Source organism: Oratosquilla oratoria, chromosome 17 (genome assembly GCF_046742065.1).
Source record: "Oratosquilla oratoria isolate Oo_2021 chromosome 17, ASM4674206v1, whole genome shotgun sequence".
Lineage (NCBI taxonomy): Eukaryota > Metazoa > Arthropoda > Malacostraca > Stomatopoda > Squillidae > Oratosquilla > Oratosquilla oratoria.
Genome location: NC_134793.1, coordinates 59,211,959 through 59,234,900, shown reverse-complemented (window position 1 = coordinate 59,234,900; position 22,942 = coordinate 59,211,959). Strand labels below are relative to the sequence as shown.

Here is a 22,942-nt window from a genome sequence, read left to right as displayed (position 1 = left end):
TTACTAAAGTGGGACAGAATAAAGAGGACATGAGAAGAAACTTAAGACAGTTACAGAAGAGATCTGAAAACAAATAGCTTTTCTGGACCTACAAAAGGCATTTGATAAGGTACCACACAAGAAACTAATAAGGAAAATAGAGTCAATAGGTGGCATCAGAGGAAAATTATTGGAATGGATGAAGACTTCTTGACTGGGAGGAAAATGAGAATAGTAATTAGAGATAAATTCTCAAATTGGGAAGAAATGATAACTGGTGTCCCACAGGGATCAGTACTGGCCCTGATCATGTTTGCCATATACATAAATGACATGGATAAAGAAGTGGAGTGTTATGAATTTCTTTGCAGACAATGCAAAAATACTAAAGAATGGAGAAACCTTGCAACTCGTTACAATAAGACTTGGAAATCTGGAAATGGACTCAAAAGTGGGAAGTGAAATTCAATAACAAGAAATGTAGTATGATGGAATTTGAAAAAGTAAAAACTATTGAGAGATTATAAAATTGGTAAATGAGTGCATAGAGAATTTAGGGAGAAATGTCAATGTAATAGTACTGGGAGACCTTAATGCTAGGGTAGGAAATGATCCAATAGATGGAGTGGTTGGGAAATGTGGAGTTCCAGGAAAGAATCGTAGTGGAGAGTTGATGGTGGAAATGTGTCTAGAGAGTTGATGATAGCAAATACAGTGTTTAGGAAGAAAGTCAAGCATAAGTACACATGGGAGAGGGTGGTGGATGGAAGGGTGGTAGATAGAGCGTTAATGGATTATGTAGTGGTAAATAGGATTATGATCGGAAGAGTTAAGGATGTACATGTGCTAAGGGGAGAGGGTGGGGGAATATCAGATAATTTTTTGGTGGAAGGTAAGTTGAGAGTGGAGGATAGATGGAGAAAGAGGAAAAGGACAAAAGGTAGGGAGGTGCTTAGAGTGAAATCTTTAAATGAAAAGGAAAAGGAGGAGTACAAGAAGCTGAAGGAGGAGTGGGAGGGAGTGAAGGATAGAGTAGAGGTAGGTGTGGAGGAGGAATGGGGATGGTTCAAGGAGGGAGTCACAAAGTGTGCAAGAATGGTGTGTGGAACAAGAAGGACAGGAGGAAATAGAAGGAAGGGTAGTGAGTGGTGGGATGAGGAAACAAAGAAGGTTGTAGAAGAGAAGAAGCGAGCGTGTTTCACAGTTTGGTTACAAAATAGGACGAGGGAGTCATACGAGAAGTACAAAGAAAAGAGAAGTAAAGCAAAAGGTAAAGGAGGCAAAGAGGAGAGCAGATGTGAAGTGGGGTAAGAGTATGACACAAAATTTTGAAAGTAATAAAAAGATGTTTTGGAAAGAAATTAAGAGAGGAAGAGGAGGCAAATCAAGTAGAGAAGAAAAGGTAAAAGGTGCAGATGGAGAGATGATAATGGAAGAGAAGGCAGTAAGGGGAAGATGGGCAGAATATTTTAGGGAGTTGCTAAATGTGAAGGAGGATAGGGAGGGAAAGATAGCTGCAGTGGGGAATGCTAAGAAAATGACTGTGATGAGTGAGGAAAATGGAGGAGAAATAAGGAAGGATGACATGAAGACAGTTAAGATGATGAAAGCAGGTAAGGCACCTGGTCTGGATGGATGCCATGCAGAATGTCTAAAAAAAGGAGGTACAGTGATGGTGGACTGGGTGGTGATGTTATTTAATGTTTGCTGGAGAGAAGGTAGAGTGCTGGAGGACTGGAGGAGTGCCTGTATAGTTCCACTTTACAAGGGGAAAGGGGACAAGTGTGAATGTAGTAGTTTCAGAGGGATTAGTTTGTTAAGTGTAGTTGGGAAGGCTTATGGGAGGATCTTGATTGAGAGGATTAGGAGAGGAACAGAGGGAGTAATTGGTGAGGAACAGTGTGGATTTAGGACAGGTAGAGGTTGTGTAAATCAGATTTTTGTGGTAAGACAGGTATGTGAGAAAGCTATAGGAAAGGAGAAGGATGTTTTTTGGGCTTTTATGGATCTGGAAAAGGCCTATGATAGGGTAGACAGAAAGGCACTGTGGGAGGTTATGCAGATATATGGGATAGGAGGAAAGGTTCTAGGAGCTGTCAAGAGTTTTTATGAGAGTAGTAGAGCTTGTGTCAGGATTAGAAATGGGGAGAGCGAGTGGTTCGAGGTAAAGGTGGGACTTCGTCAAGGATGCGTTATGTCGCCCTGGCTGTTCAACTTATACATGGATGGGGTGGTGAGAGAGGTAAATGCAAGGGTAGTGGGTCAGGGATTGGAGATGGTTAAAGAAAATGGAGAAAAGTGGGAGGTGAACCAGCTGTTGTTTGCGGACGACACTGCGCTTGTGGCAGGATCGGAGGAGGGATTGAGGAAGTTGGTGACAGAGTTTGGGAGAGTGATAGAAGAAAGCTAAAGATAAAGGGGTGAAAGTGGCAGTAGACTGGAAGTGAGCATAAAGGGAGAGCGACTGGAGGAAGTGGATAATTTTAGATACTTGGGTGCAGATGTGGCAGGAAAAGGTGGAGTGAAGGTGGAGGTAGAATGTAGATTGAAAGAAGCAAGTAAATGCCTTGGTGGATTGAAGAGTGTAATGAGGAATAGACATTTCAGCATGTCAGCCTCCACTGGGTCTCCCGATTTGATGGTTTAGAATTAAAGTGCATTGTGGTTGCTAAAATGTGATATATATATATATATATACACACAATCAGGATTGACTTGATGTTGCTGTGAACTTTGGGCACCCCCCCCCTTTTTTTTTTAATGGCAGAGAAGATGGGAGGTAGCCAAAATACAAAGGTATACTATATCAAATTCCCTTCTCCATTAAGTCCTCTGTCCGGAGGCATCATCCTAGCCTCCTATGAGAGGTGTATTTAACCCATTAAACTGAATCCCTAATGTTATTCACTTCATTAAAATGATTAAGGATCCATACTGTGATGATAGACAGGCTGATATTAAAATACCATTGGTAATCAATACTTTATTATGTGAAAGCAGAGGGATAACTCATTTTGAAAATGCATAAATTATTTTCAAATTATAGCATTTTATCTGAAATCTACATTTCAAGTGCAACAGTAGATTTAGAAATTATTAAAAATATGTATATCTTTTAAACTTTAACAATGATAAAATGGAGCTCTGCAACACAATATTCATGCCATACAATTCTGGCCAAAAGCATTAAACTGTCTTGGAGTCTGTTCTTGATTCATGTTAAATATACTTCCCTGCCAACCTGAAGACAAACAGCACAAACCTGTTTAGTTAATATAACTACAATTTGTACAAATTTTGTATATAGTAATATATATTTCATTTAATAAAAAGCAAAAATGTTGGAGTATTTCCAACTGATCTTTTTGAGCCAAAACAGCAAACTGATATTGCTCCCACATCCCTATCTTCTGTCTTTCTACAGGTTGGTCTTCTTCATCCAAAAGGAACAATCCACTCGTAATACTACTGCTACCCAGAATTTCTAAGAAAAATTATTTCAAACCTTAGTTTCCACCATCACCTTTAAAGTAGTTACCTCAGGCTTCTATACAATTTCAGCAATTTTCCCATTGTTGGAAGAATTGCTGGAAGTCTGCTGGCTGTAGTGTGTTCAAAATCTGTTGCAATTCTGCTTGGATCTCTTTAATGGTGTTAAAACGTCACCCTTTAAACTGTATTTTTATCTTAGAGAAGAGGTAGAAATCACACTGTCTGGGACAGTTATTGTTTTTTAATATTAAGGGAGATAGGCCAGAGGATGTGGACAGCTTTAGATACTTAGGGGCACATGTGGCAGGGAAATGAAGAGTGGAGGTCGAGGTAGATTGAGAGAAGCAAGTAAATGGCTTGAAGGTTTAAGAAATGTAATGAGAAATTTTTGGGAATGGATAATAAGAGGAGATTGTATGAAGGGGTGATTGTGCAGACAGCACTGTATGGAGCAGAAACATGGAACATAGAAGGAAAAGAGATTTTAAACATGTTTGAGATGAAATGTATAAGAAGTATGGTAGGGATTACTAAGTTGGTTAGAGTGCGAAACGAGGAGGTGAGGAGGGAAATGGGGGTGCAAAAGGAGTTGGGAGATAGGACTGATGAAAGTGTTGGGATGTTTTGGAAACATGGAAAAGAGTCAAGAAAGATTAGTAAAAGAAGTGTGGAAGGCAGAGGTGGATGAAGTTAACCTGAGGGGTGACCAAGGATGAGATAGGGTAAAAGGGGCATTGAGAAATAGGGTGTCTGTGGAGGAAGGGTAAAGACAGAAGATGGGGCGAGTGGATAATGGTTGTGTATGGATGATGCTGGAAAGGAGTGGGTGGGGGTTAAGGAGTGGTTATGTGTTAGCGATATTTTGATGCAGCCCGAAGGGAGTTATCCGTCTTCTCTTTTTCTTCATGAATGTATTTTTTTTTTTTTTGCCAATTAAATGAAACGATATTGCTGTGGATATACTGCGTCTTGCTGTATTACTTGTGACCCAAGGCAATGAGTGAGATGCAGGGATGACCCGTCCAAGAACCAAGAAAAGAGGGAGAGAAGGGTGGGGAATGGGACTGGAGAGTGTGGGAATGAAATGGGTGGGAGTGGATTTATGACTTTTAACTTTGGCTACCTCCCTTGTGATGATATATGGTTTAACATCACACACTCCCCCCTATCGGGTGGCTAGGACGGTGCCCCTCACAGAGGGCTTTGTAGCATGGAATTTAATGAACCATGCCCTTGGTTCGACTTCGCTGGTGGCAGGATTCGAACAACCCTCACCTCGACCTTTGCCGCAAGTAACGACACCCTAACCCGCTCATTCAGCGAGTTTTCCCCTTGTAATGGCCCAGGAAAAAGTCTTTGGTATATCTCTATGTGTATATATATATACACACACACTTTTATAGGAAGTCCCTCGCAATGAGTAAAGTGTGCACAGGCACATTGTCATGGTGAAACAACTAGACTCTTCTCTTCCACATTTCATGCCATTTGCACCTAACATTTTCCTTCAGTCTTCTTAAATATTGCAGTAAAAGTTCCCCATGACACTGACCAGGAGGAACAAAGTTTTTATGAACTCCCATCAATGTCCCCCCCCCAAAAAAAATAAAAATAAAAGTGTATACACACATACATAACTACAGAAGAGACCTGAAAAAGAACAGCTTCCCACACAGTGATAGCTATATGAAACAAATTGGACAAAAAAATTGTGTGTGCAAACACAATACAGGAATTTGAGAAACTTGATTTTGCGAGATACAAAAAAGGGTCACCACAAGCATTGCTCCCCTTCCTGTATAATACAACTAGGTAAATACAAACACACCTGCACTTGCAAACTTGTCATATGAGGAGAGATTGGCTAAATTGGTGTTACTGACTCTGGAGCAAAGAAGAGAGGTGACCTAATGACCATCTACAGAATCATGAAGGGCAAAGAAATACTCGATAGAGAGGACTTGTTAAACTGGGACAAGAGAAGCACAAGAGAACATGGAGAGAGAGAGAAAAAAGAAAAAAAAAAAAAAAAAAAAAAAAAAAAAAAAAAAAAAAAAACAGCTACAGAAGAGATCTGAAGAAAAACAATTTTCCACAAAGAGTGGTGGACACTTGGAACAAACTGGACAATGAAATAGTGTGCGCAAATACCATTCATGAGTTTATAAGCAAACTAGACACTGCGAGATACAAAGGCAGGACACCACGAGTGTAGCTCCCCTTCCCACAAAATACAACTAGGTAAATAGATATATGTGTACACACACACACCAGGATTGACTTGATGTTGCTGTGAACCTTGTGCATTTTTTCTCTGGCTGCAGAGAAGATGGAGTCTTCCACATACACAAACATATACTAAAGGCTTTTTCCCCCTTACAAGGGAGATTGTTTTTTAACTAAGGCATAAAATCCACTTCCAACCATTCCATCCCCACATACTCCAGTCCCATTCATTCCCCTCCCTCCCTCTTATCTTGGTTCCTCCTGGATGACAGGTCATCCATGCATCTTGCCCACTGCCCTGGGTTACAGGCAGTGAAGCAAGACAGCACATCCACAGCAAGGCCACTTCATTTAATGAGTGACCCCACATTTTTGTCCCCTTACGCAGAAAAAGAAAAGACGGGGAGAAATCCCCACCCACTCCCTTCCATGCATCACAGCATCATCCATACACAATTGTTCTCCATTTACCCCATCTTCGGTCTTCTCTCTTCATTCCTCAACAGACATTCCCCTCTTTCCCAATGCCCCTTTTACCCCTTCCATCCATCTCATCCTTGGTTGCCCCCTCATGTTCACTCCTTCCATATAGTATATATATATACATATACATATATATATATATACATATATATATACATGTACATATATATATATACATATAAATAATCAGCACTGACTTGATGTTGTGAATTTGTGCACCCTGTTTTGTTTTAGGTCATACCCATGATTCATCAGTTATTATGACTCTGTACAGGAAGTTTGGGTCATCCTGAACATCTGCTTACAGTTCACAATGGTCTCGTTGACTGACATTAAAAATTTTTGCAGAAAAAGAACACAGTGTAATGAAAACCATAAAAACTAACAAACACCTGCACTTACAAAGATGATACTCAGGAGACTGGTAGCTGAAATACCTGGTGGTATCTAGTGGTACATGTTTGTCCAGCAGTTTGGGTGGAATACAATTTTTTTTTGAAGGCCTAGGTAACAATAGTACACCATTTTATTCATAAATTTCCAAAAGACAGTTACAATTTAATTATATTAATTATTCATTTTTTCAATTGTGTCACTGCGGGCAATTTTTCTTCAAGGTGTCAGCCTCTTGGGGTCCCTTGGGAAGAGTGATGTTTTCCTAATGTTGTCCAGACCCAGGTACAGCATTGAAACTCTCTCCAGTCCAATACCACCACCAGCATGAGGTGGACATCCATATCTGTTGAGACAGAGTTAGGAAAAGAATAAGTTTTCTGTCTGTCTGAACCAGAAACATACAACTGTTAAGAACTAAATCTTAAGAATTACAACAGGCTGCCCCAAAACAACTCCAACAGATCACCCACATTCAAGAACAAAATCCTCCCCATATAACATGAGAGAGAATGAATGAATGAATTATAGAATTTTTTGGCATTATTAACCAAGTGCCAGAGCCTTCAGGCCATTTGGCATATTTCTTTTTTAAATAAATTGGTTATACTTGTAAGACAAAATGGTCATAATTCATTCAAATAAATTCACCTATCTATATACAAAGAACTTATCCACCTTATAAGGATGGTAGCCAATTCAAAGGCATATACCTACTCCCACCCATTCCACTCCCCTCCACCCTTTCCTCCTCCTCCTCATGGATGATGGGTCATCCCTGTATTCTACCTACAACCCTGGGTCAGAAGCAATGCAGCAAAACCAATACATCCACAACAAGACTGCTAAACTTAACTGGTGACCCCCCCAGCTCTGTACCCTCATGCAGAAAAGGAGAAGATGAGGAGAAATTCCTTTGGGCTATGTCAAAATATCATTCCTAGATAAGCATCCCCTACCCCCTCATCTTCTGCCCCTCCCTTCCTTTCATTACAGTATCATCTATACAAAGCCACTCTCCACTCATCCCTATCTCCTGCCTTCTTCCTTCCTTGCTCAACAGACATTCCCCTCTTTCTTAACACCCCCTTCACCTTATCCATCTGTCACATCCTTGGTTGTCCCCTCAAATTCATTCCCTCTACCTGTCTTCCACACCTCTTTTACTAATCCTTCTTCACTCATTTTTTCCCATGTGTCCAAACCATCCCAATACTCTTTCATCAGCCCCACCCCTGCTCTCTCTCCCTCATTTCTTACTCTATCCAATCTAACCCCTACCATACTTCTCAGACATTTCCTCTCAAACATATTTAAACTTTTCCTCTCTACTTCTCTTAAATTCCAAGTCTCTGCCCCCATACAAAGCTGTCAACACAATCTCCTCTTTGCATCCATTCCCAGATTCCTAATTCTCCTGACACTTTTTAATCCCTCAAGGCACTTACTTGCTTCTCTCAATCTACAATTTACCTCTACTCCCACTCCTTCCTTTCCTGCCACATGTGACCCCAAAATACTTAAAGCTATCCACTTCCTCCAGCCTCTCTCCTTTAAGACTTCCAACTCACTGCCATCCTCTCCCCTTGTACATCTCATCACCTTGCTTTTGCCCACATTTACCTTAAACTTTCTCCTATTGCATACCTTCCAAACTCTGCCACAAACTCCCTTGAGGGATGGTCGCATCGCTTTACAGAGGTGAAATTCAATTTTTAAATATATATTTAAAGAACTTAGGTATAATTACCCCTTACATTAGTGTATAATTCCTCAGGGTACTGTGTTCCTCCCATGTATATATAAAGCAGTGAAGATATAATGAAGCTCTAATTACTTACCTTCCACATTATGCAGATTGGTATTAAATTAAAGCTTAGAGTCTGGGGAACAACTACATTTTATCAAACTAATACCTCTGATTTTTTTATCAATTTGTTTCTCTGGAGGGAAAAAAAAAAAAAAAAAAAAAAAAAAAAAAATATATAGATATATATATATATATATGTATATGTATGTATATATATGTATATATATATATATCGGGTGCGGCAGAATTATGGCAACCAAATTAAATTTGTCCTACCGCGAACATATTTTATTGCAGCCAAATAATTTTTGTTATACTGAATTCTCCGTACTTTTTTGTGCTAGTTATGATGAGATGTGATGAGATGTACAAGGGGTGAAAGTGGCAGTAGACTGGAAGTGAACATTCAGGGAGAGCGACTGGAGGAAGTGGATAGTTTTAGATACTTGGGTGCAAGTGTAGCAGGAAAAGGTGGAGTGAAGGTGGAGGTAGGATGTAGATTGAGAGAAGTGAGTAAATGCCTTGGTGGATTAAAGAGTGTAATGAGGAATAGACATTTGGGAATGGATGCGAAGAGGAGACTGTATGAAGGAGTGATTGTGCCAACAGCACTGTATGGGGCAGAAACATGGAAGAAGAAACATGGAGAAGAAGAGAGGAGTTTGAATGTGTTTGAGATGAGGTGTCTGAGAAGTATGGTGGGGGTTACTAAGCTGGATAGAGTGAGAAACGAGGAGGTGAGGAGAACGGGTGAAAAAGGATTTGGGCGATAGGGTTGATGAAAGAATATTAGGATGGTTTGGACACATGGAAAGAATGAGTGAAGAAAGACTAGTAAAAGAGGTATAGAAGGCAGATGTGGAGGGAATGAACATGAGGGGACGTCCTAGGATGAGGAGGATGGATGGGGTGAAGGGGGCTTTGGGGAAGAGGGGAATGTCTGTTGAGGAAGGAAGGGAGAGGACGGAAGACAGAGGTGAGTGGAGAATGGTTGTATATGGATGATGTTGTGATTGCATGAGGAGGAATGGGCGGGGGGGTGGGGGGTGGAGTAGTATGCGTGAGTAAATTTTGACGCAGCCCGAAGGGATTTTTCCCCGTCCTCTCCTTATATGCAACGGGGGACGGAGAGGGGGGGGTCGCCGATTAAATGAAGCGGCCTTGCTGTGGATGTGCTGTGTCTTGCGACACTGCTTCTGACCCAGGGCAGTGGGCAGGGTGCAGGGATGACCCGTCATCCAGGAGGTGCTCAGATGAGAGGGAGGGTGGGAGGGGTGTGGAGTGTGTTTAGGGATGAAATGGGTGGGAGTGTTTTTATGCCTTTCCCTTTTTAGCTACCTCCCTTGTAAGGGGGAAAAAGCCTTGGTATATGTATGTATGTATCTTTATCTCAAGTTTATAACGCTTAATTCCTATTTTTTTTCTGAATGGCAAACAAACGTAACGTAATTTTGGAGCTGCATCGTCAAGGAAAACGTCAATGTGACATTGTTTGTTTGCTCGGTGTTCGTAAAGATGTCATTTCAAAAGCAGTCAAGCGGTTCAAGGAGCTTGGTCATGAAGGCGACCGTCCAGGAAGAGGAAGAAAACGCCAAAATCCGCAGTCTGTCATGGTATGGGGCGGAATTTGCGCGAGCGGCAAGACACCCCTGGTTTTCGTGGAACAGGGGGTCAAAATCGACAAGGACGTGTACCGACGCGACATCCTCGAGGCCGTGGTACTTCCGTGGACCCAGCAGCACTTTGGCGATGTGGAATGGACGTTCCAGCAGGATTCCGCTCCGGCCCACAGGGCGAAAACGACTCAGGAGTGGTGCAAAGCCCATTTTCCGGGTTTCATCACATCTGCGGAATGGCTGCCGTACTCTCCGGATCTAAACCCGATGGACTACAGCATATGGTCGATTTTGGAGGCCAGGGCCTGTGCTAAGTCCCACAAAAGTTTGGAGTCGCTGAAGCAATCGTTGCGCTGGGAGTGGGACAGAATCACGCCGGAGGAGCTGCGGCCCATGGCCGAAAATTTCAAGAAGCGTTTGAGGCTTTGTATCGCCGCCAAAGGAGGCCACTTTGAAACCGCTTGAATATGATAGTGCCAAAGGTCCATATTAATGTTATTTGTACTCGTTCTTTGAAATTTCTTTGTTTCAATAAAATTATATGCAAATGAATGAGTTGGCATAATTTTGCCGCACCCTGTATATATATAAAAAGTGCATGTTTTCTTTCAAATTAAACATACATACATATACCAAGGCTTTTTCCCCCCCTTACAAGGGAGGTAGCCAAAAAGGAAGGCATAAAAATCATTCCCACCCATTCCATCCCTGAATCCACACCCCTCCACCCTCCCTCTCATCTTAGCACCTGGATGACGGGTCATCCCTGCACCTTGTCCACTGCCCTGGGTCAGAAGCAGTGTTGCAAGACACAGTACATCCACAGCAAGGCCGTTTCATTAAATTGGCGACCCCCCATCTCCATTCCCCCCATGCATAAAGGAGAAGACGGGGAGAAATCCCTTCGGGCTGCATAAAAAATTTGCTCACACATACTACCTCAACCCCCATCCCCCTGCCCATTCCACCTCATGCATCACAACATCATCCATATACAACCATTCTCCATTCACCCCTATCTTCTGTCCTCTCCCGTCCCAAATTAAACAAAAATGACAAAAAATCCATAAAGAACAACCAAAGATATTACAACTGAAAGAACAACAACAAACTTTACAGGATGGGGATTTAAATTTTTGTGACCATTTTTCATGACCATTTGTTTGATGGTTGCAATGTATAGCAAATCTCCAATTTCCTCTTTGCTGATGAGGTGTGGGTGAGTGGTGTGGCGTGGGCAGAGGTGTAAGGTGGGTGTGGCTAGTATATGCTTGCGAAGTGCTGGGTGCAGCTGTGATGCTTTCTTCCTCTTTTTCCTTCTTGTTTCTTTTTCAGGCACTCACAGGCCCTCTCTATATTCTGCCACTTTACTCTCTTGTTTCTTGTTAATTTTCCCATGATCACAGTAATAATACAGGGAGAGGAATAAAAATTGTGGCATATGGTGAAAGTGCCTGGAGCGACATCACCTTTGACCTTTTCAAGAGTACTGATACCCTGTCCACTGTCCCTGTGGGGTATGCTGATGGGAGGAGTTGCCAAATATCTCCATAAACATAATTCTGTAGCAAAAAATGAAATAGCTATAGAAATGTTGATGCTATTTCAATATACAGAATGTTTTTTTTATGCAATGGGGTTGCCAATATCTTATCTATTAAATTCTTAAAAAACAGCTGTAAAGCTTTGAGTGTTGCCACCATCATAAAGATTTTGAAATGTTTACCTAAAATTTGCTTGTGTACCAGAATTTTTCAAATGATCGCTGGTGACGCTCGCTTAAACTTCCCTCTGACCCTGTCAAAAGTGCATACATACCATATACCAATGGCTTTTTCCCCTTTACAAGGGAGGTGGCCAAAAAACAGGCATAAAATTGACTCCCACCCATTCCACACCCACATACTCCACTCCCATTCACCCCCTCCCTCCCTATCTTGGCTCCTCCAACAGTTTATTAAAGACATTATAAACTATATATGGTAACATTAATTTTCACAGCACTCATTTTCACACACAAAATTAAAAATCATTACATATCATACATACATATATCTACGGTCTTCCCCCCCCACTCCAAAAAGGCATAAAATCCACTCCCACCCCCATCCCTACATACTCCACTCCCATTCATCCCCCTCCCTCCCTCTTATCTTGGCTCCTCCTGGATGACAGGTCATCACTGCATATCGCCCACTGCCCTAGGTCACAAGCAATGTAGTAAGACATGGCACATCCACATCAAGGCTGCTTCATTTAATTGGTGACCTCTCCTCTTTGTCCCCTCGTGCAGAAAAAGAGAAGACACGGAGAAATCCCTTCGGCCTGTGTCAAAATATCATTCACACATACGCCCTTCTATGCAACATAAAATAGATTAATATTGTTTAAAAATTTCAACATATCAATAAAACAACTTTCCCCTACATTATCAGACTGGAGTACATTATTCTGATGATTAACCTTCCTTTCATTTGAGAAATGGGGGCATTCCTCTACAATATAATTTACATTTAAAACTACATGGCAAGTGGACCACAGAGGAACCTGCCTCTCTGCCGTAAGTGAATATAACCTATATGCAGGCCAGTTGGAACAATACTGGTGGAAAAAAAAAAAAAAAAAAAAAACTCATACCATAATCACTTCAGTACAATGATGTCTACATAGGTGTCATGAGGCGTGAGTATGAGGATTCCAGCAGCAGCATCTTGATTTTATATTTTTTTTTTTGTAATTGTTAACCCCAGATTCTGTGAACTGGTTTAATCACACTTTGTGTTTATTATTACTCAGTAAAAGAGAACAAGTAATACAACAATGATTTTATATTTTATAATGCGAAGTGTGATACAAATTACATATGGAGCCAATGCTGCGTGAGAGAACTTGAGTCATACTAAAGCGGTTAAGATGTTAGTATACCCATACAATCTGTAAGAATCACAAATTTCTTACTGGTAGGACTGTTAAAAAATATAAATTAAGAGCATTAAGAACTGCCAGTAGTTCTGCTGAGAAAATGGAGAAATTAGAAGGTAACCTCTTTTTGATACAAGACTGAGGGGTTACCACCAAGTAGCCTACATCTTCTGTAGTTCTTGATCCATCCCTAAAGACACTGCATCATTATGACTACTTAGATGTTCTAAATATTTACTTTTTAATTCAGTTGCTGAATAAGTCTTCTTGGCACCCCAAATTAGGCTGATAGTGACCTCAACAAAAGGAATCAAACCCACCTCCTTAGCACTATTTACAAGTCTAACTGTTGAAGTATGGAAGACAAATGAGTGGAAGGGTGGCGAGCTAAACACTGAGAACAATTGGAGTTTTATTTACTGACGTTTCATCCTTACCAGGACATTCTCAAAGTAGATACATTTTCAGAAAATGAACAGCTTATATACTTCATACTTGCCATGTTCCTTTCCCTTCATACCCTCATCCGTTCTCTATACTTCTTAGGTGACTCCGACCATGCTATTTCCCCCCACCTTTTCTCATTCGTCTAACTTGTAATGGTTTTGATAGTTTAGATTGTGTTGGTACTCTATCTGTCGGTTCCATATCAAATTTAAAATTGGTGCTATTTTTGGAAGTCAGGACTTTCACAATAAGCATTTCAGAGCTTCTCCCTTCTAATAAGGAGGAATGCCTGAATGAACTTATAAACTGTCTACAGAAGACATTTTTTATGCACCAGTACAGATGTGCAAGGCCATGTTGTGGACTACATCTGGGGAATTGGCTGCATGTTAGCAAAGTAGCATGTACCTGATACTTTAGTCTATATGGGGTGCCCCTATGGACCTGAACCACACATAATTCAGTCTGTGATAGAGGAAATCTCTGCTCATTGAGAAATGATGATACTTTCATTATACTGCAACTGTCCCTCCATTATACTGTCCCCCCCACCCCTTTTTTTGTCCTGTACCATTTCTCTGAATATTCATTTCCCTTTTTCACCTAACCCTGTGTGGGGGAAAAGAATGCTGTCACCAAGTCTTCCTACTTGAGTCATATGAGGCGACAAAAAATGGGACAGGGATAGGACTAGGAATCCTGCTATCTGTTGCCCCAAAGGGGATATTCCTAAAAAAAATTAAAGGCATAGGAGGCTCTAGGAGTTTTCCAACCAGTACCCTAAGGTTTCGGTCTTTTAATGTGCTTGGATGTGGTACAGATGAGAGTAAAAGGGAAGTGATAGGCAGTATGTTTATGAGAAGAAAGATGGATGTGTTGGCATTGAGTGGAACTAAGTTGAAAAGGAGGGGAGAGTGTGAGTTTAGGAGTGTAATTAGGAGGTTGTCAGGAGTGAAGAGAGGACATGGGAGAGATAGGGTGGCTATACTAATGAAGAGATAGGTAAGAGTGTAGTGGAGTGGAAGGAAGTTTCTTCAAGGTTTATGTGGATAAGGGTGAAGCTGGGAAGGGAGATGTGGGTTTTTGCAAGTGCACATGGACCTGGTAGTGAGAAGAGTGTAGAGGAAAGGGAGGCTTTTTAGATGAATTTAAACAAATGTATAGAGGCATTAGGGAGAAATGTCAATGTGGTGGTATTGGGAGACCTTAATGCTAGGGTAGGAAATGAATTGTTATCTCCACTTATACCAACACTGTTCCATTCTGTAACTGTAATTCTTCATTCACTTTCAACTTTCTTTTTATCATTGTAGTATTGTAAGTCACTCGTCTATAGGCCCCATGCCTCTTCCGTTACGTAGACTTTTAGTCAAGTTCCATTACTCAATAAACGAAGGGGAATTAAATAAATTTAACTTTTCTTCACGAATTCTGGTACAACATATTTTCTTAGGTACGCCTGAGATCCTCTTACACCCACCAAGCTAAGTCTGTTCTGACATCACAATCTAATTCATCCATAAACTTTGAACGTTACAAATAAGTGCCACCCTTTTAGGATGCGACTTTATCTCCATGCACCAATAATTTTTCTCCTCCAACCTATTCTCCAATCAGAAAGACTGTTATACTGTCTCAAGCAATACTGTTTATGCAAGCACTTCTGACACAAGCAGAACAGGCTTTGTGTTCACATCTCATCACATCAGCACCTTTGATCGCTACCTTAACCAATATTTACAAACTTTAGGCGGAAAGCAAAATATGCAACTCTGCATCTTACAATTGGCCATTGTTTCATAACAACAGAATATAAAATTTACATATCGTTTCACCTACCCCTCTATCTACTAAAATGTCTACCTCCATCTACTGGCCTCTTACAAGAAACCAATAGACAGAGTGGTTGGGAAATGTGGAGTTCCAGTAAAAAATCATAGTGGAGAGTTGATGATAGCAAATACAGTGTTTAGGAAGAAAGTCAAGCACAAGTACACATGGGAAGTGGTGGATGGAAGGGTGGTAGATAGAGCATTAATGGACTATATAGTGGCAACTAGTAGTATAGTAGGAAGAGTTAACCTCTTCCATACGGTGCCGCCTACGTAGGCGGCATGAGGAGCAAGTGGATACGTGAGGCTGCCATATCGGCGTCTTGATTATATTTATTGTAGTTGTCCCTGCGTAACTGACATACTCTCTAAACTGGCTTCATCACATTTTCTATGGTTATCAAAATTCACGGGTGAAAGAGAGAACGATCGATACAAGCGGTGACTATTTATGATGCGAGTATTATGACGCAACATCGTACGTCTGGCAGCTAATGCTGCCCATGAGATTTTGGCCCGGAGTGAAGTGGTTTATTTATTCATTTTTTTTCTTTAGGAATGTAACCTTTAGGCCTAGTCCTATCCTCTGTCTCGTTTTAGTCATCTCTTACAACTCAAGTGGGAAAACTTGGTGGCAGTAATCTTTCTCTTACCTAAACTGCAACAGACAGTAATGACTTACCTGAAAGCATCAATGTAAGACTGGATAGTGTCAACAGCAATACCATGTGCTTTGGCCCTTTCAGTCAGAAATTCTGGATTGTGAATTCGTTGGGCCCCTGAAAGAATCTCTTCTCCTCGCATAAACATGTCATACGAGTTACTCCACTTTGGGTTTTCTGCATCTGGCATGGTGTAGAAAGGTCGCACAGCAAGTGGATACTTGTCCATGATATAGAAATCTGTGTCATATTTGGCCTTCACTAGTCGCCCAAGGAGCTTTTCATTTGGTGTGCTTAGATCCTCATCATCCTCCATCTATAAAAAAGATTTCTTTTGTATACATGATACTCAGAAACAAAGCTTGTCAGATAGATGTCTAGGATTACTAACATAACTAGTTTCGAGAAGTGGGAACAATTTAGCCTTAACAAGCTTCAGATTTATGATTTTCTTGCATTCTCATGATTTTTGTCAATTTATCAGCACTGATCGATATTATACAAATAAAATCACAGAACAGTTTAGGTCTTAAAGAAGAATTTAACTGGCATATAAATCAATCATTGGCCAAGTTTCAATAACTGGAAACCCACAGCATCACAACAGCAGGCAGTAATCCTTGTTATTCCCATAGATCTATCTGGAAAGAAACCTTAGACTGATGTCTAATTGTGTGGGACTGTTTCTGTCATTGGCTGAGAGTACCTGAAGGGAACAGTCACTGGATGTCTATTATCTTTTGTGTTTAAAGGTAGAAAAAATGCAGACAAACATGATAAAGACAGATATTGGGCCAACCCCAAAGATTGAGTGGCAGCCACTTGGGGCTGCACTTCCAAACAAAAGTGAAGAAAATGCCAATGTTAGAAGATGGGCTGCAGGGAAATAACTTCCTCTATTGTTGTTCTCACATTGCTACCTTTTGCTGATACCTGTTGGTCCCAGCCTGACAACAAATTTTACTTCTTATTTTGCAATGCATGCAATTAATAATAGAATACAGTTTATTCTTGCATGACAATTCACATAATTGAAAATTTGCATTATGTACCACATGGAAAAACATCTTAAAGTTTGTATTATTCATGCCTGCTTGGTGGCAGTATTCTTTTCCCCCACCACAAAAAAAGAAAATACTCAGAGAAATGGTACAGTATAGCAACAAGGGTTTGGGGACAGCAGTAGTATAAAAGTGTCATCATTTCTCTATGAACAGAGTTTTCCTCTATCATAGACAAAATGATGTGTGGCTCTGGTCCATAGGGGCGCCCCATATAGACCCTAAAGTATCGACTGCATGCTACTTTGCCACAGTAACAAGCAGCCAATACCCCAGATGGGGTATATATATATATACATATAATATATACACACATATATATATGTATATACATATACATTTATATTACGACATCCTCAGAGTAGAAGAGAAATAGAACATAATATTTATACAGAAATAAAAGGTTTGGAACTAATAATAATAATAAAAAAATTGAGTAAATGAAACAGCAAAACAAGTGAGCATAACCATGTGGCCGGAACGTCCACAGGATATCTGGCACAGTTGGGAGCCATGGTACTGCTTTACTATCCTATTAAGAAATTATCTAGTTTAAATAACACTAAATTCAAATTGATATTGTAATCAAAATTGCTCTTTATAAAACTAGATTCAATGATGTTCCTTTCTAAAATAGAATTACAAATTTTTTTAACACTGTCCCAGTCAATACTATGATTAGTGTCCCTAACATGGTCAAACACCCCACTAGACATTTGGCCCGTCCTGTGTTGATTCATCATAATATATAATCTTTTACCAGTTTGGCCAATGTAACAGGAGCTACAGTGTTTACAAGGAACACTAGAGACACATCCTACATTATTGCAAGGGAAATTTTGAATGAGGAGTTCTTTGATGGTACTGTTTTTGAAAATAACATTAATATTGAACTCCTTAAGGGTGCGAGGAAGTCTTACAAGATTTTCATGGAAGGGAAGAACTAAAAGATTTTTCTTGCAAAAATTATCTTTTTGGGATACATATCATATATATATATACAGCCACTATCCGAGTTACGACCTAGATAGGTTCCAACCAGCCAGTCGTAAGTCGGATCCTATTCAAAATGGCCGACACGAGGGTTCTACTCTAGGATACATGATATCAATCTGTTGCGTTTTTAAGTAACTTTTTCTATTGAATACTATTAAATACAAGCTGTTTACTGTTTATTTATCAATGCTTTTTAGTTTAATCTTTAAATATTTTTTTCTATTTTTTTAATGTTTTAATACTGTACTGTATTTCAGGCTGCAGGTACTGTATGTATATACTATACCTGTATATACACACACACACACACATGTATTAAATATAACCTTGCTTACCATTTTTAAGTTTTTTAAATTGTAGTTTCCTTTTAATAATTTTTTTTCTTAATTCTTCAATTGTTGTATGTACTCTAAATATATGTGATTTTTAAGATCTATTTTTCTCATCCATTTCAATCCATTCTAAGTGGGAGATATAGGTACAGCAACGACTGCAAGAGCACTGTAGGAGAGAAGCCAAACGCAGAGTATGGGATCCAATGTATTTAATGTTGCGCCCAGCAGGGCTTCTCCCGAAATAACATAGTGGACTTTTTTAAAGCTATCGACCCATAAAGGGGTCATTAAGCCTGGTGTGAAGTTGTTTGGTCTCTACTTTTTTTTTCTTTTAACACCAGTTTCATGCTTGTTTCTCCCCGCAAGCTCGGGTTATATAAGGAGTCAGATGTTTGTCCACTGTTATTTCTGAAGAAGCCCTGGTGGGCGAAACGTTAAATACATTGGATCCCATACTCTGTGTTTGGCTTCTCTCCTACAGTTGTATACAGTATTGTTTTCAGTTGCTTGGTTGTTAATATGATATGGTAAGTTAAAGAAAATACTTATTATAGTGTATTCGTATTAGTAAACTCATAATAGGCATCAGCTAGACGTGGTCATAAGTACGTAAATATCCTTCATCGATAATTTATCAAACTCTTCCACAAATGCCTTAGCTGCAGGCGCATCACTGCTAGCAGCCTCACCTTTCGACAACATGTGGTGAACCTGGTAACGCTCTCGAAAGCAATGAAACCACCCAGCATTCACTATGAACTCATGTGAAGTGTATTCTTCACCTGCACGTTCTTTCAACATGTGAAATTAACTTGTAGCCTTACTTTGCACTGCTTGCAACGTCACTCACATTTCTTTGCCTATTATCTTCCAACCACGTGTATAGCAACTTTTCCATCTCTGCCATAACTGCCGTACACGATGCCAGTTGCCACAACTATCTTATGCGCTGTGCTGCCAGACATGTACAGTAAACTCATAATAGGCATCGCTAGATGCGGTCGTAAGTATGGGTGGTCGTAACTCACGTACGTCGTAACTCGGATAGTGACTGCATATATATTACATATCTTGGCGAGCATTCAAGCTCAAATATAAGGTAGGGGGAAGGAGGTAGACAGAGGGTAAGGGAAATTCAGCAAGAGAAACAGTAAGGAATATAGTGAGAAACAGAAAAGGAGAGAAGCATAAGAAGAGAAGAGAAAGATAGAATAAGAGAAAAAAAGAGAACAAACGAAAGGGAAAGAGAAGAAGGAAAAGAAGAAGAAGAACAACAACAAAAGGGAATGAAAATGAAACATTAATTTAATGTAAGAGCATGCAGGATATAATAGTTTGGATTTCTTTAAAAATTTTGTTGTACATAGTTTCAATGCACAACAAGCAGTAACCTAATAGTACTATTTCAGCACAAATCTCACCTCCACTCCAGCAGCTCTCAGCATCTCCACCCCTTCACGGTATTCTAGTACAAGTGGAGGATCCAGGAACTTGAAGGGTTCTGCAGGATACTGTTTATTGACAATTGCAATATGAGCTGCATAGTGGTCACGCAGACCCCGAAATATGTCATTGAATAATGAACCAATTACCTGGGAATAAAATAAAATGCATCTGTTTAGAATATTTTCTCATTGCAACCTTACTTGATACAAAATTCATACAAACTCTACAGAAGTTGCTTTGTGTGGTGAAGAGCAGAGTAACCCTTCATCCCCACCAAATCCTGAGATGGGAGGGATGGGTGGGTGATCTGTGTATGCGTACGTGTTTCTACTTGGCCAACCTCTTTTTGAGATGGGAGCCGGCTGCCTTATTGTGTAAGCATTATATCAACATGACAATAGGCTTCTTCCCCTTTATAAGATAGGTAGCCAGCCATGGCATGCACCTAACCCCACTCCTGCCATCCATTTTCCTTTCCACTCAGCTACTTGTGGATAAAGGGTCATTTACACAGTGATCCTAACTCCTTGTCCCCTCATACCAAAATATAGATGAGGAGAAATTTCTTCAGGTGGTGCCAACTTGTATTCCATTCACAACCATTCTCCACTCGTACTTATCTCTTGCTTTCTCTTTCTCCAGCTCAACAAACATTCCCCTTTTACTCAAAGCCCTCTTCATGCCACCCATCCATCTCATTCTTGGCCTTCCACATCAAGTTCCCTCCATCCACCTCTGCCTTCCACACTTTCTGCTAGTCTTTCCTCATCAATTCTTTCTGTGTCCAAAACAATCCAGTGTTTTCTCATCTACTCCATCTGCCAGCCCCTTTTCTTTCCCCCCTAATTTTTTTTAATCTACTCATCCTCATAACACCGATCATTCTACTTGAACATTTCATCCTAAAGTTTCAAACACACTTAAGTTTCTCCTTTCTGTCTTCCATAAATCCCAAGTATCTGTCCTATACAGTGTCATTGGCACAATCACCCCTTCACATCCATCCCAGATACCTATTTCTCAACACTATTCATCCCCCCGCCCCAAGACATTTACTTGATTCCCAAACTCTACATTTTACTTCCACTCCCATTCCTCCATTCCCTGCTACATGTAATCCCAAATATCTAAAACTATCCACTTCCTATAACCCCTCTCTCCTATAATACTACCAGTTTACTGCCACTCTCACCTCTTGTACATCTCATCATCTTGCTTTTCCCACATCCTTTCAACTTCCTCCCATCACATACCTTTCTAAATTCTGTAACCAACTGGAAGACCCTCTTCTGGCCGAGTCACAAGCAGTGTTTCAGCAAAAAAACAACTGGCTCATTTCCCACTTCCCTCCACTTTCTCTAACCATCTCCAATCCTCTGGCCATCACCCTTGCATCTAACTCATGTACCACCCATCCATGTAGATGTTGAACAGCCATAGCAACAAAACCCTACCTTAACTTGAAACCACTCAATTCTCACCATTCCCAATCCTAACACAAGCTCTATTACTAATTTAAAAGCTTTTGACTACCCTTTACAGCTTTCCTGCTATCCCATATATCTGCAACACCTCCCACAATGCCTTCCTGTCTACACTGTCATAAGCCTTCTCCAATTCCATATAGGCCCAAAAACCATCATTACCTTTTGGCAAAAACTTCTCGCAAATCTGCATTACTGCAAAAATTTTATCCACGTACACTCTACCTTGCCTAAATCCAAACTGTTCCTAGCAAATTATTCGCTTCCCTTCCTAATCCTCTCAATTAACACCCTCCCATATGCCTTTCCAACCACACTCAAAATATTGATACCTCTAAAATTACTACATTTACATTTGTCCTTTTTCCTTTGTAAAGCAAAATTATTCACTAACTCCTGTCCTTAGGCACACATTAAATAGTCTCACCAGCAAATCTACTGTAATTGTTCCTCCCTTTCTCAGACACCCTGCATGACACCCATCCAACCCAGGTGCCTTTCTCTCAGCATTTTCAATGCTCTTTGTGCTTCCTTTTTTTCTATATAATTATTTTTCTCTCATCAGCCATCTTCCTAGCTCCTCCCAATGCCATGAGCAATCCTTCTCTAACCTCCTCCACATTAAACAACTACCTGAAATATTCAACCCATCTTCCCTTTACTGACTTCTCTTCCATTAACATCTGTCAATCTGCAACTTTTACATTTTCCTTTCAGCCCAAGTCACTCCCATTACTCTATGATTCCTTCCAAAACATTTATTCTTTTCAACTCCTTCAATACATACATATATAAATCAATATTTTTTCACCCCCTTACACGGGAGGTAGCCAAAGTGGCATTCTCTGTGAGATCAACAAAAAATCCAAATTAACACCCCCATCTCTCAGATTGTGTTGAAATTTGGTTGTAAGTAGTTTTAGGGCCTGAACAGATGTCTGAAATTTAAAGGTTAATCCGAACAACTGTTCAGGAGATATGGGTTCAGATATTTTGAGGTCATACAAGAGGTTACTAACATTTGGTGACCAATAACTAGGGTGATAAAAGTTATATAAAATTTATATATATTTAGAATCAGAAAAAGACAAGGAACCCAAATATAAGATTTTTATAACTACATGGAGAGAAAAAAAACAAAGAAAAAAAAAAAAAAAAAAATAAAAAAAAAAAAAAAAAAAAAAAAAAAAAAAAAAAAAATCATACATACATATACCAAAAGCCTTTTCCCACTTACAAGGGAGGTAGTCAAAACACATACATATACCAAGGGTTTTTCCCCCTTACCAGGGGGGTAGCCAAAAAGGGCAAGGCACAAAAACATTCCCACCCATTTCATCCCCGAAAACACTCCACACCCCTCCACCCTCCCTCCCATCTTAGCACCTCCTAGATGACAGGTCATCCCTACACCCTGTCCACTGCCCTGGGTCAGAAGCAGTGTCGCAGGACACAGCACATCCACAGCAAGGCCGCTTCATTAAATCGGCGACCCCCCCCTCTCCGTCCCCCCATATAAAGGAGAGGATGGGGAGAAATCCCTTTGGGCTGCGTCAAAAATTTTTGCTCACACACACTACCTCACCCCCATTCCCCCGTCCAATCCACCTCATGCATCACAACATTTTCCATTTACAACCATTCTCCATTCACCCCTGTCTTCTGTCCTCTTCCGTCCTTCCTCAACCGACATTCCCCTCTACCCCAAAGCCCCCTTCACCCCATCCATCCATCTCATCCTAGGACGTCCCCTCATGT

General features: G+C 40.3%; 1 protein-coding gene across 2 annotated transcripts in view; it reads right to left on the bottom strand.

The window, feature by feature from the left end:
* Nucleotides 1-2,947: 2,947 nt before the first annotated feature.
* AspRS (aspartyl-tRNA synthetase) overlaps nucleotides 2,948-22,942 on the bottom strand; it is a 114,577-nt gene continuing 94,582 nt past the window's right edge. Inside the window, exons 9-11 of one of the 2 annotated variants that reach the window (XM_076201019.1) lie at nucleotides 19,676-19,846; nucleotides 15,883-16,178; nucleotides 2,948-6,919 (exon numbers count right to left, since the gene is read on the bottom strand). In XM_076201019.1, coding sequence (XP_076057134.1) covers nucleotides 6,793-6,919; nucleotides 15,883-16,178; nucleotides 19,676-19,846 — 594 coding nt within the window. In that variant the 3' untranslated portion in view covers nucleotides 2,948-6,792. The remainder of the gene's footprint in view (nucleotides 6,920-15,882; nucleotides 16,179-19,675; nucleotides 19,847-22,942) is intronic. The other variant, XM_076201020.1, reaches the window with a different exon arrangement.